Consider the following 11,597-nt stretch of genomic DNA (forward strand, 5'->3'; position numbering starts at 1 on the left):
ACTCTTTGAAAACAAACACGGCTCCAGCGCAGGTCCTTGGGACAGCAGATGGGACACGTTCTGCTCCCAGCACCAGGCATGGTTGGGTGCATGCAGGCTTTGGGATGGAGCCGCCCCCAGTGCAATGCCCCATGTGTGTCCTATTGCTGTAGGAGCCTTCGCCATCCTGCTGCAGTGTGAAATATTTGCATCATCTGGATTTCGCCTGCTGCCATATGGTGCTGGGATGCCTTTCTCCCGGGGCCGCTCTGTGTTCTGTGCCTTCTATTATTTATGGGGTGCGAGCGAGCCCCGAGCCCGCAATGCTGAGCCTGTGGCCAAACAGGAGCTGGTGCTTGGCACCGGGATGCTCTGTGTGCCATTGTACAGGACCGGCACCACTGGCATTTCTCCTGGCTCTGGGATGCAGAGCATCACACGGTGCCCAGGAAGGACATGGGATGTGCAGAGGCACGGGGCTGTGTTGGGATGTGGAGATGGATGCACCGGGCTCGAGGTGCTCGGGGAGGCACCAAGCCCAGGGCTCCCCATGTCCCTGCCAGTGCCCAGCTGGCCGCAGCCGCTCCACTCCTGGCCCTCACCCAGTCTGGATTTCGCTTCGTTTGCACATTTTCCGCAGACACGGGAGCTGGAAAACATCACCAGTGCCAAGGGCTGGGGCGAGGGGACGGGGCAGTGGGAGCCTTCCTCCTGCCTGCACCACAGGGCTGCGTGAGGCACGTAGGCACATCCCTTTATTCTCTCAGCGCAGAGCCCCTGAGTCCCCATGTCCCCATCCCACCTGATCCTGTTAATTAAGCAATTAATGCCATGCAGCAGCTGGTACCACCTGTGGCAGCTAACTGGGCCGGGGGGAGGTGCGCAGTCCTGGGTTGGATGGGAACAGGGGCTTCATGTCACCACAGGATCCCCCTTCTCCCACACATGTTCATCTTTGGGGGACACAGGGAAGCAAACCCCAGGGATCAGGGACAAGGTGTGCGCTTGGGATTTGCTGCAGCACAGCCCTATACAAAACCCCCTATCCCTGTGGGCAGCTGCACTGCAGGCAGCCTCCCCCCCCAACAGCCCCGCACATCGTTTGTCACTTGGACAGGTTCGAACAGAGCCCGCCGCTGCCCGGCTGGGATTCATTAGGCCCCAGCTTCGTTTCCTCCAGCGCTGTGCAGAGGCCGAGAGGGAGGGGGAAGGCAGCAGCCAGGAGGGTTTTGGGGCCCACGGGGCTGCAGGGGCCATATACAGCCGCCGTACAGCATGGTCGGATCCAGCGCTGGATGGCTGCTGCCACCTCGTGCATGGAGCTGAGCTGTGGGGCTGCTCCCACGGCACCTCCATCCTCCCCAAACCCACCCCAAATGCTGCGAGCCACTGTGCCGTGGGGATGGGAGCATCCAGGGGGATGCTGGCACATGTGGAGGTACAGGACAGCCTGGTTGGGCACACGTGAGTCATGTCCCGGCAGTCCTTGCACACACACCATGGCACAGGTGACAGCCTCCAAAAGGAGACCCCAGCACAGCAGTCCTACATCTTGGGCACAATAGTGCTGCAGTGAGTGGGCGTGCAGTACCCTGTGCAGCTGTTCCGGGGAGAAGAACAGGAAAAAAGGCAAAAGCACAGCAGCTAAAACCAGCGAACCCCATTTTATTAGCAGTTAGTTCAACAGGACCTTACATTAGTGACGGGACACTCTCTGAACGCAGCCCCAGAGATGGGCTCGGACGGAGCCAAGGGGGGCAGAGGGGAAGGGCAGACCTCACCCCTGTGGCCCCAGGCATGGCTACAGAGGTTCATGCAAAACCCAAAGGTTGGGAAGCATCACCGCCATCCAGAACCAGATGGAACAGTGGGGCAGAGCCCCTCATTGCTACCACTCTTCCCCTGCACTGCCCTGGCATTGCTCCATGTCCAGGCACTGCCAGGGCACTGCAGGAGGGCAGCCGGGGGGACCCCAGCTCCCCTTCTCCAAGCATAAAACACAAAGGGGCCAAACATCCCCCAGGCTGGAGAAAGCGTTTGTCCTCACCCCACCTCCCCACACCGTACCATCAGGCCACCTCCGTCTGCTCCCCAGCAGTGCTGCAGATGCCTTGGGGGCACAAATGGTAATGGGGTGCCCTTCACAAAGTGCCCCCACCCATCCCTACGTACCACCAGGGCTCTGCCTTTCCCCGCCTCCAGCACACACACCAGCAGCTCCATCCACAAGGAAACCTGGGCCCTTACCACATAAACCCATTACGGCTCAGTGTTGGCACTGCTACATACATGGATGCTCACACACACTCATACACACTCACACACTCACACACACTTGTGCACTCACCACCAGGGCAGCCAGAGCCAGGGATGGGAGAATACTTGCAAAGCCCACATGAAAAAGGAGGCAGCTCCTGCACATCACCATGACAAGTATAAAGACACATTTCCAGCGGGGAAAACTCCCATTATTTCCCCACTGACCTTTGTCCACCTCCCATGTAACAGCCAAACAGACCACGTAAAACCCTCAGGGTTTAGGTACAAATTCTGGCACTGAAGAAAAAAAAAACAACCCCCTGCAAAATCGGAACGAAACAAACCCTCCCCCCACGCCCCAACATTATTAAAATACTTTAGCTTTTAATATTCAAGAGGTTTGAAGTTCTCAGCATCTTTCCAACTGCCGTTAGCCCAAAGTCTGCCTCGTCCCCGAGGGCCCACGCTCCTGTGAGCTGTGTTGGGTGCCAGAGGCCACCAGGCACCTCTGGGCTTTACCACAGGAAACACCACAATTGTAAAACATTGCAGAGCAGGTGAGGGTCTGGGAGAACCCCATCTCCTTCTCCTACTTGACAGCAGTCCCACCGCATTGCCCATGGACTGGGAAGAGGTTCAGATTGAAAATGAATGAAGATGAGCAAAGAAATAGCATCCGTGTTTCTGAAACAAGAAGACACCTTTTTCTTTTCAGGTGTTTTTAGAGCTGGGTTTTAGAGGAATCCAGCAAACCCCCACTTCCTGCTGCTGCGCTGGGTGGCAGGACGAGGTCTGGGTCACTTGGTGCACTGGCTCTCCACCAGCTCCTTTCTTCTGCTACAGCTCTGTACAAGTCACCTTCAGTGCACCCAAAGCTGCTCCTCTGTCACCTGCTGAGGAGGTGCAGAACGGCTCCAACGCTGCTCACAGCCCAGGGGACTTAGGGTCTGTTTTGGGCAGAGAAAGAGGGAATTTGTGCCAATTCCCTGTTTCTTCCATCAAAGCGGGACAGGAAAGGACCTCACCATCAGGTTTGGGAATTAAAAAGATAAAAACAAAACAGAATGGATGTGGGGCAGACGGAGAGGTCACAGCGCTGGGACCACAGAGTCAGGCCAACACCCAGCAGCCTTCAACACAGCCATCCTGCCAGAGGGCTCCAGCATCCCCTCGAAGGCAGCAGCTGGATATTGCTTAGGGATGTGATCGGAGGGCGACAGCTACCTGGTGCTCTGCAGCTCTTCCCGCAGCCAGGTGGGCAGTGTCTGCCCCATTTTGTACAGCAGCTTGGAGAGCTCAATGTTATGGTCCCTGTAATAGTCCCGCAGGAAGGCCCGTGACTGCAATGGGAGAATGGAGATAAGGGTTAACGGGACAGACTGCTTGTAGTAGAAATGCTAAGTCACTGCCTAAAACAGTGATTGAGCACCTGGTGGGAAGGCAGGACCAATCCATGGGAGCTCAGGTGTATGCAGTGCACCTGAGTGACCAGAAGGGATGGAGCCAGGATCCACCCACCCCTCCCCACACCTCATTTAAGGGCTGGCAGTGGAGGCAAGGGGATCTCTTGTTGGAGATCCCTGCCTATCCAAGGCCTTCCAAAGGTAAGCAGCTTTTTTCCTTTATTTCTGTAGCTGCTGCCTTTGGGCTCGTTCTCACTTGCTGTAGTTAAAGACTTTCCCACCCTCCTATTGTCACGGTACTTTCCATCCTATTATAGCATTACTATGCTGCATCCAGATCCAACCTTAGCCTTCCTTTGCTACAGCCCCATTCTGTGTCTAGGACACCACATCAGCAAAGCCGCTGCCCTGCTGAGGCTTTCTGCATACTCACATCTGAATCCATCTCAGGGTACTTCCTCCCTTTGCTCTTCCCCAAGCATTTGGTTTTGCCTCCTTCTAGCAGCTGACACCAGAATCCTTTCTTTGGGTCAAACCTGCAAAGAGACAGCTCTGCCTCACCCTGCTTGCCAACCCAGGGCACCCTGCCCCAGCCTTGATCAACAGTAATGCACTTCCCTGGGATATACAAGCTGGCTGGCAGAAGTGCTGTTCTGGAGCCTATTTTTAATTTGCAGCCCAGCTAACATCTCATTATTGACCAACCTGTACAACAGGTTTACCCTACAACTGCACCATAAGCAGCCTGACAAAATTCATTTATTTATTACTTGTTACACTACCCTGCTATGAGAAAGCAGGGAGCCTGCGTGGGCTTTCATTGTTACCTTCTCTGGCACCTCCAGCTTTGAATATTCTCAGGAGCTCCTCATCACCTGGGCCCAAATTTAGACCAAACACAAAGGCAACACAGGCACAGAAGTAAACTAAATTTTTTTAGGAGCTCTGAAAGCTTCTGCTTCCTGTGGTGGGCTTTATTGTCTGAAATGGTCCTGTGAAGGTGCCACACAGTAAGCACCAAAAGCAGGTCTCAGGGTGCTGCCCTGGAAAGCTTTGTGCTCCTGAGTTTCCCCTGAAGTAAAAGGGAGCAACCCCTGCTCTGTGCCCTCTGGAACGCAGCAGGTGCTTCCCAGGCTGAGGAGTAAGGAAAGCTCGAGGTGGGACTTACGCCAGGGTTTTGTGGTAATCGATGAAGTTGGTCACACCTAGGAATTTCTGGACTGTTTCCATCACTTTGGCAGGTTCTGTTCGGAGCAGCTTGCCGTCCAGGACGAGAATCTACAAAAAGAAAGGCAAGGCTGTGAGCTCTCACCTCCTGCTGGCTCTCAGCCCTGCTCTCCTGGGGCAAAACAACACCTTCTCTGCATATTTTGCCATTTCAGAGTTAAATTTACCATGAGCTTGTGGAGGGTTCCCTTTCTAATGCCAATAGTGAACATGTGTCCAGGTGTTCACTTACACTAGGTGTTGGAAAACTGAATGCAAGTTAAAGTCAGAGCCAGGATCTATCCAGGACAAAATCAGAGCTTTAGCTCAGGGCTGTCTAACCCACAGAGAGTCAGGATTATATTACAGCAATTATGCCAGAAGTACACAATTAATAGACTTTATAAGGTTGAGTGATGATGGAAAAATCATTCGGCTGAGCAGAATCGCCCAGCGTAGCCCATACCCTGGCAGCAGCACGCTCTCCCCCTCCATGCAGGTCACAGCAGGGCTGAGATTTAACCCTGATTTCCTTTATGGGCAGCTTGAAACCAGGGACAGCTTGGCCTGCTATTTTTGTCCTGCTCTGGTGCTGCATTGACGCTGTTCAGCAGAGTGAGGTGTCAGGGCTGCCCTCCCTACCTGGTTGGCATGGAAGCTGTTCAGCCAGCGCTCGATGTGGGTGGCATACCAGCCTGGCACCAGGCAGCGGTTCTGCAGGGTCCGCAGCTTTGCAGCAGCCTCAGGCCCAGCTGTGATCACCTCATGGAAGGTGTACTTCAGGGCGACCGGGTCGTCGTGGGCTCGCTGATGCTGTCAAACATGAGCAAAACAGGTTCCTGAGGCAGCCAAGAATGGACACCAACTGGACTCAAACCCCAGGCTGCCTGCAAAGCACGACAGCCTCCCAAGAGATCAATGTTGCTCCTGACCCAACAGGAAGCTGGGCAAGAGGAGGGTTGGGTGGCTCACCTGATACCAGGAGTAGGCTCGATCTGCAGGGTTGATGAGGATTGTGATGACTTTGGCCTTAGAGAGCAGGGCTGCGGCTCGCCGGGGAGCCACTTCTGAGTCAAAGTAGTTGGCACTTTTTTCAAAGTAGAAGTCAGAGGTGGTGTTGGAGGGGATGGGGAAAAACTCCATGTACCTGAGGGAAGGCACAGCGTGAGGCAAGTGGACAGGCATGATAAAATATCCCCAGCAACCTTCTTTGCAGGTAGCAGTCTCCCAATACTTTGTACCAAGTACTGCAGGTGCTCAGAGAAAGACAAACTCTGGCCACCAGACAGAGCTGCTGTTGTCATGAGCATGACCTTTCATGAAGCAGAGCATGCAGTGGTCCCTAGCTCCTTAGACACGAGACCAAGAGCCTCAAGGCAACCTTGCTCCTGCTCCCCAAGAAATCGGAGCTCCCAGTCTGTCCTCGTGGCAGGGAGATGCAGGTTGACCTACCAGTCTATGCCCTTGTGATAGTTGTGTCCGTTGAAGAACTGTATCTCCTCGAAGGTCTCTGAGCTGGGGTAGTTGCTGCTCAGGTCTGGGTGCATCCCCAAGAAGAGATAAAGGGCAGTTGTTCCTTCAAACAGAGAAAATGAGAGCTGACAGGACTAATTTCCCTTCCTGCTTTGCATCAGCAGGGCTGAGAGAGGCTCCTTGAGGATGTGGGGAACCCAGCAAGCCTTTTGCCATGCTCCCAGCACTGAGGGTAAAGGGATGTACCTGTTTTTTGAGGCCCAATGATGAGGAGCTTTGGGAATCGGTCACAAGTCTTTTCTTTGGACCAAATGTCTTTGTGACGCTTGTCTTCACAGGGATCCTGAAATGCAGAGCAGGATGGTTGGAGACAAGGCAGCCTGGGAAGGAAGCTGTGTGGCTGCTCGGATTCCCTGCAAGGTGGCCATGCAAAGGTCTGGGTTTATTTCCAGGTCCATGAAGCAAATTCTGTCCTAGCACCACCCACGGAACCATAAAGAGGCAAAAAATCACTGCTTTTCCACAGGATCACAGGAACATTCAGGTTGGAAGGGACCTGAAGAGGTCATTCAGTCCAACCTGCTGCTTAGAGCAAGGCCAGCTTTATCTCATTTCCCTCTCCCTAGCATAGACAGAAAACTGGGCTGCTCTCTCCATTCCTTCTGCACAAGGTATACCTGCCAGAGAGGGTCCTTCTCCTCGGAGAAGATCTGGAAGTATTTCTGTGCCAGCTGCACAGGTGGCAATGTCTGCAGCTTCAGGTTGGTCCAGGAGTTGAGGAAGCGGACCAGGTGTTTGAAGGTGTACAAACCCAGGCGGTCATTGCCATAATTGGACAAATGGGTCATGAAGATGCTGATCTGAGGTAGAGGATGGAGCAGTGGTTAGCAGGACCTCACCCAGCCGCCATCCTGCACTAACAGCCCTCTGCTCCAGCTGAGTGCACTGCAGCAGCAGCAGGGGACAGCTCTGCAGGAGGTGCCGTCCATGTGTCCCCAGGCAGCAGTACTCACGGGGTTAAGGAGCACTGTCAGGAACAGTTCGCCTCCATTGATGATCTTGTCCAGCTCACTGGAGCCACCAGGGTATTCGTTGTAGAAGATGGTGTGTGTGAAGAGGCCACAGGTTTGTCGGGGGAGGACCTGAGGAGGAAGAAAGATATGTTTGGAGTAGGTGGAGGAGCCAGGGCAATGAAAAAGCCACACAGCCCCTTCTCCCAGATTCAAAAAGGGTTTTCAACCTCTCAAAGGTCAGGATCAGCTCCACTACCCCTTGACTTGAATTCTGCTACTCTCAAGGGATGCAGATGAACAGATGGAGAGGCCACAAAGTGTCCTCATTAAAAGTTCCACTGTGCAGGACTAGCAAACATGAAAAGAATGCAATCCTGTCAAATCAACAGTCTCCTTTGGCTGGAGCCAAAATAGCCAAGCCATCCAGAAACCACGCATCAAAGTTTTGGTGGAGGAGGCAGAGAAGAAAAAGCATCAGAGGTAACACCTGGCCACCTACCATGATGCCGTTGTGGATGAAGCCACGGCGATAGCGAGCAGGTTTCAGGTGGGGGTATTCTTCTGTGCTCGTGACTTTGATTGACCAAACCTGCTTCCAAGCTTCATATAACTGCACGTGAACAGGGTAGACACCGGAGTGGTGGGGAGCCACTGCATACCCCATGTCAGTGGGGATGCCATGCTCCTACAGGGAAGAGATTGGAGATTGGGTGACTAGGGAGAACCCAGAACCACCACCTGCCAGCTCAACACAATCTCCCCCAAGGATTGTCCCTTCCCAACCATGAACAGTCCACCTGTGTCTTGATGAGCAATAAGAGCTGGGCTGTTCTCATGCATCTTCCCCTAACCAAGGCTGTCCCCAGAAAAAAGAGTTCAATAGAAGATTTGCTGGGTGGACACTTGCTCCTCTTGGAGTCATTTCTGCTTTCACAAAATAGCAGCAGCAAAGCTTATTGGTGAAGATTGTGCAGAGACACGGGACTGCAAACTGATTTATATCAGTAGATACAGAGCAACTTGGAAATTTTCAGCTGAACACCTGCCCATCTCTTCTAGCACAAGCAGAAATGTTCTAGTCTCACGCCTTAATTAATTAACAGGGAATGAATTCAAGTTAGATGAAGAGCCATCTCTCAGACTACCAGATCCAATTATTATTGCTAGGCCTGGCTTTAATGGATTTGGACTTGAGACAACTGTGAGCAAATCAGTTGATCGCAGCATGACTTGGTGTCAATGCTGACTTTACGTAGGCCAGATAAAGGACCTTCCAGGAGGATGGACAATCTCCAACCAAGCCAAAGGTCAGAGCTGGCCCTTACAAAGAAAATGAGTCTCGACAACTCAGCCTGCAGAGGGAGTTTCTAGCAGTGAGATCCTTGCAGGCACAGCCGCTCTGACCCCACTCCAGGATGCCACATGGGCCAGCTTCAGTGCAACACCAAACCACAGAGTGCTAAACATAAACCTCAGGCTTGGTTAAAATCCAGCACACAAACCCAAGCGATTGCTGCCTTCTGTAGTGCTGTGGGTTTGATCTCTGCATTCCCATGAATGCTGCCTCAGAGCAGGCAGCAGCACTGGAACAGCTGCAGCCACACAGCTGGAGTGAAACAACACACGGACAGCGTTTCCCAGTCAGCAGGCACTCGGGCAGCTCATTGTGACAGAGGCATGTTGGCTGGTGTGGATAAGTATTTTTGCTCCGAGCACTGGTGTACAATGGATTTAACCACCGAGTTACAAAGGCAGGGTGCTGAGCTTCAAAAGATCCTCATCCCAAATTTACACCCAGGCAGGCAGGAGAAGGGGTTCCTAAGGCTCACTGTCATCAGCTCCCTTTGCTCCAGCAAACAGACACTGTCATCTTGGGAATCAAAACTCTGTCCAAGGAGTTAGGAGATCAGCCTAGTCACCACAGGAGGCCAAACCCATTCTCTTTGATTTCTCAGCCTACAAAGGCCTATTTGTACCCCCTCATCCTCATCCCATCCTCCCCCCATTACAAGCATCCCCGCCGGCGGCATCTTACTCACGACAGCGAATTTCTTGTTTAAGGTCATCTGCTCAGCAAGAACCGACTGGTTGTGGAAGAGGTGAGGCTGCATGTGGCTCCACATGTGTGGGAACCACCAGAACTCCTTCACATAGGACAGCAGCAGATCGTCACCTTCATCCTCAGCATCAGTACCTGCAGGGACAACACTTGTTGTCATTGCAGTGTATGCAGAGCTGCGTAGGGTGTCCCTGAGATGCATGAGCGTTCCATGCAGAGGCAAGAGGACAGGTACAAGGCCCTAGCATGGGGTGCCTGCTCCAAGGAGCTCTCTCAGGGGAGTGAGAAAGCTCCTGGAAGTGAGCTGCCCCATGGACACCTCACCTCTGCTGACTAGGCAGACTGCTGTGCAGCACAGCCTGGGCCAGGGACTGCTGCAGCCCTGACATCAGTAATGCACTGATGCATGGAGCGATGCCCTTACTCTCCTCACCTGTGTGGAAGAATTTCCCTGAGTATCCCAGGTTGAAAGTGAAATTTGGGATGTGGGTGCGCAGCTCGTTCTGCGTGTCAAACAGCGCCTGAGAGAGGGAAAGAGAAAGCAAAATATCTTCAGTCAGCGGCAGGGGACAACTTCATAACCAGGCCTCTAGCAAAGCCCATATTAAGGCAAGAACCCATGCCTCTAAGCTCTCTGAAGAAGAGAATCCCCTAAGGAGAATGCTCTGAGGACAGGGAAACTCACCTCTACAGTAAAAAACATCCCATCCCTCACCCTAGTCCCAGGTACCCCCGCCCATCTAGCCAGACTCTAACAGCAGCACCTTGACATCTTCCACTTTCATGCGAGTGCCCTCCTTGCCCACAAATATATCATCAATGTCCACCAGGATGTAACGATCGAGGGGCAGGGAGAGCCTTTTCCCTGTCAGGAAGGAGACGGCATCCACAAAGACCAGCTTGTGCAGCCAGAAGTTGAGGTTGTTGCCAAAAAGCACCCTCTGGATCCCATCATGGAGGCCCAGGTCCTGCATCACTGTGGTGTGCAGCGCTGCATCCACGCTCATATGTGGGATTGACTCGGCTGACTTGGTCTTGGCCAGCAGGACGGGCTCGTAGGTGGAGTGGTTGGACTGGAAAACGGTCCAGTCCTCACCGGGGAGCACACCCTTCTCCACCTCGCTGGGCCGGGTGATGTACAGGAGGGGCGACTTGGGGTTGATGCTGCAGTCCTTCAGCGCCAGGTTGGAGTGGAGGAAGAGGGGGAAGCCCTTCAGCTGTGCGCTCAGCAGGCTGTTCTCATTGGCCTGTGAGGAAAGAAAAGTGTTAAATGAGACAAGACAGCAGCTCTGTCGGGGGGTTGAACAGATGGGGGAGAGGAGCAGCCTACCACCCCTTCACAAACAGCTCCAGCCCTCGCTCTGCACTCCAGGCACTGGGTCTCTCTCCTATTTGTTGCGTGGGACACCCTCACCTGCAGCCACCTGCAAATCTGCATTTCCATTCCCTGCTGTCCCCCCCGCAGCATTCTAACAGGACAAGACAGGCAAGGAGAACCTGCAGAAGGACAGCCCTGGGCCAAACTCCTCCTGACATCAACACCTGTGGCCACATGGGCTCCGCTCAACCTCAGCCCCTGCCACGTGGGCTCAGCTCATCCCACACACCCCCGTACCTTGAAGAAGCCAATGATGCCCACGCCGTACTCCACGCAGTACTTGTCCAGCAGCTCCCGATTCCAGGCGTCCAGGTTGACGTATTTGAGGATGTTCTCGTAAATGATGAGTGCAAAGCGTCCCCGGTCTTTGTCAGTCAATGTGGGCATGTCCCCCTTTCCTGGGGCGATCTCTGTCCTGTACTTGAAGCGGCTCGACTCCAGAATGGCCACAATCTCCTGACCCAGCTGGGAGTAGAGGCTCTCCACAAATACCAGCACCAATGGGTCTGTGCGGGAGGAATCGACCACTTTGAGGGCCTTCAGTGGGAGCAAGCGGGAAGGGGCAACCTTGGGTTCATCACAGTCCGGCCCTGGCGCATCTCCCGAGGGCTCCAAGCCTCTTTTCCACCCATATAAATAATATGCTGAGACAAAAACACTGAGCAGGCAGAATGCGAAGAGCAGGAGCAGCACGACCTGGGGAGATACCTGTCGGATACCCCTCCGGGCCCTTGCCAGCACAGTCATCCTTGCATCCACAGGCAAGTTGGGGTCCCCTCCCCTGCCCTCTCGAGCCCCAGGGGAGGGGAAGAAACGAACACCACCAC

At 53.8% G+C, this 11,597-nt stretch overlaps 1 protein-coding gene across 1 annotated transcript; it reads right to left on the reverse strand.

The window, feature by feature from the left end:
• Positions 1-1,624: 1,624 nt before the first annotated feature.
• Positions 1,625-11,591, reverse strand: NDST1 (N-deacetylase and N-sulfotransferase 1). Its single transcript, XM_010719145.1, has 15 exons — positions 11,008-11,591; positions 10,157-10,639; positions 9,826-9,913; positions 9,373-9,527; positions 7,833-8,018; positions 7,334-7,462; positions 6,998-7,180; positions 6,567-6,663; positions 6,300-6,423; positions 5,820-5,994; positions 5,490-5,660; positions 4,810-4,919; positions 4,075-4,177; positions 3,463-3,578; positions 1,625-3,185 (listed from the first exon to the last, which is right to left on the reverse strand). Exons 1-15 carry the CDS (start codon positions 11,515-11,517, stop codon positions 3,179-3,181), a joined length of 2,637 nt encoding a protein of 878 aa, XP_010717447.1. The 5' UTR covers positions 11,518-11,591; the 3' UTR covers positions 1,625-3,178.
• Positions 11,592-11,597: the final 6 nt, after the last annotated feature.

The sequence above is a fragment of the Meleagris gallopavo genome, chromosome 15 (assembly GCF_000146605.3).
Source record: "Meleagris gallopavo isolate NT-WF06-2002-E0010 breed Aviagen turkey brand Nicholas breeding stock chromosome 15, Turkey_5.1, whole genome shotgun sequence".
In the NCBI taxonomy this organism is placed as follows: Eukaryota; Metazoa; Chordata; class Aves; order Galliformes; family Phasianidae; genus Meleagris; species Meleagris gallopavo.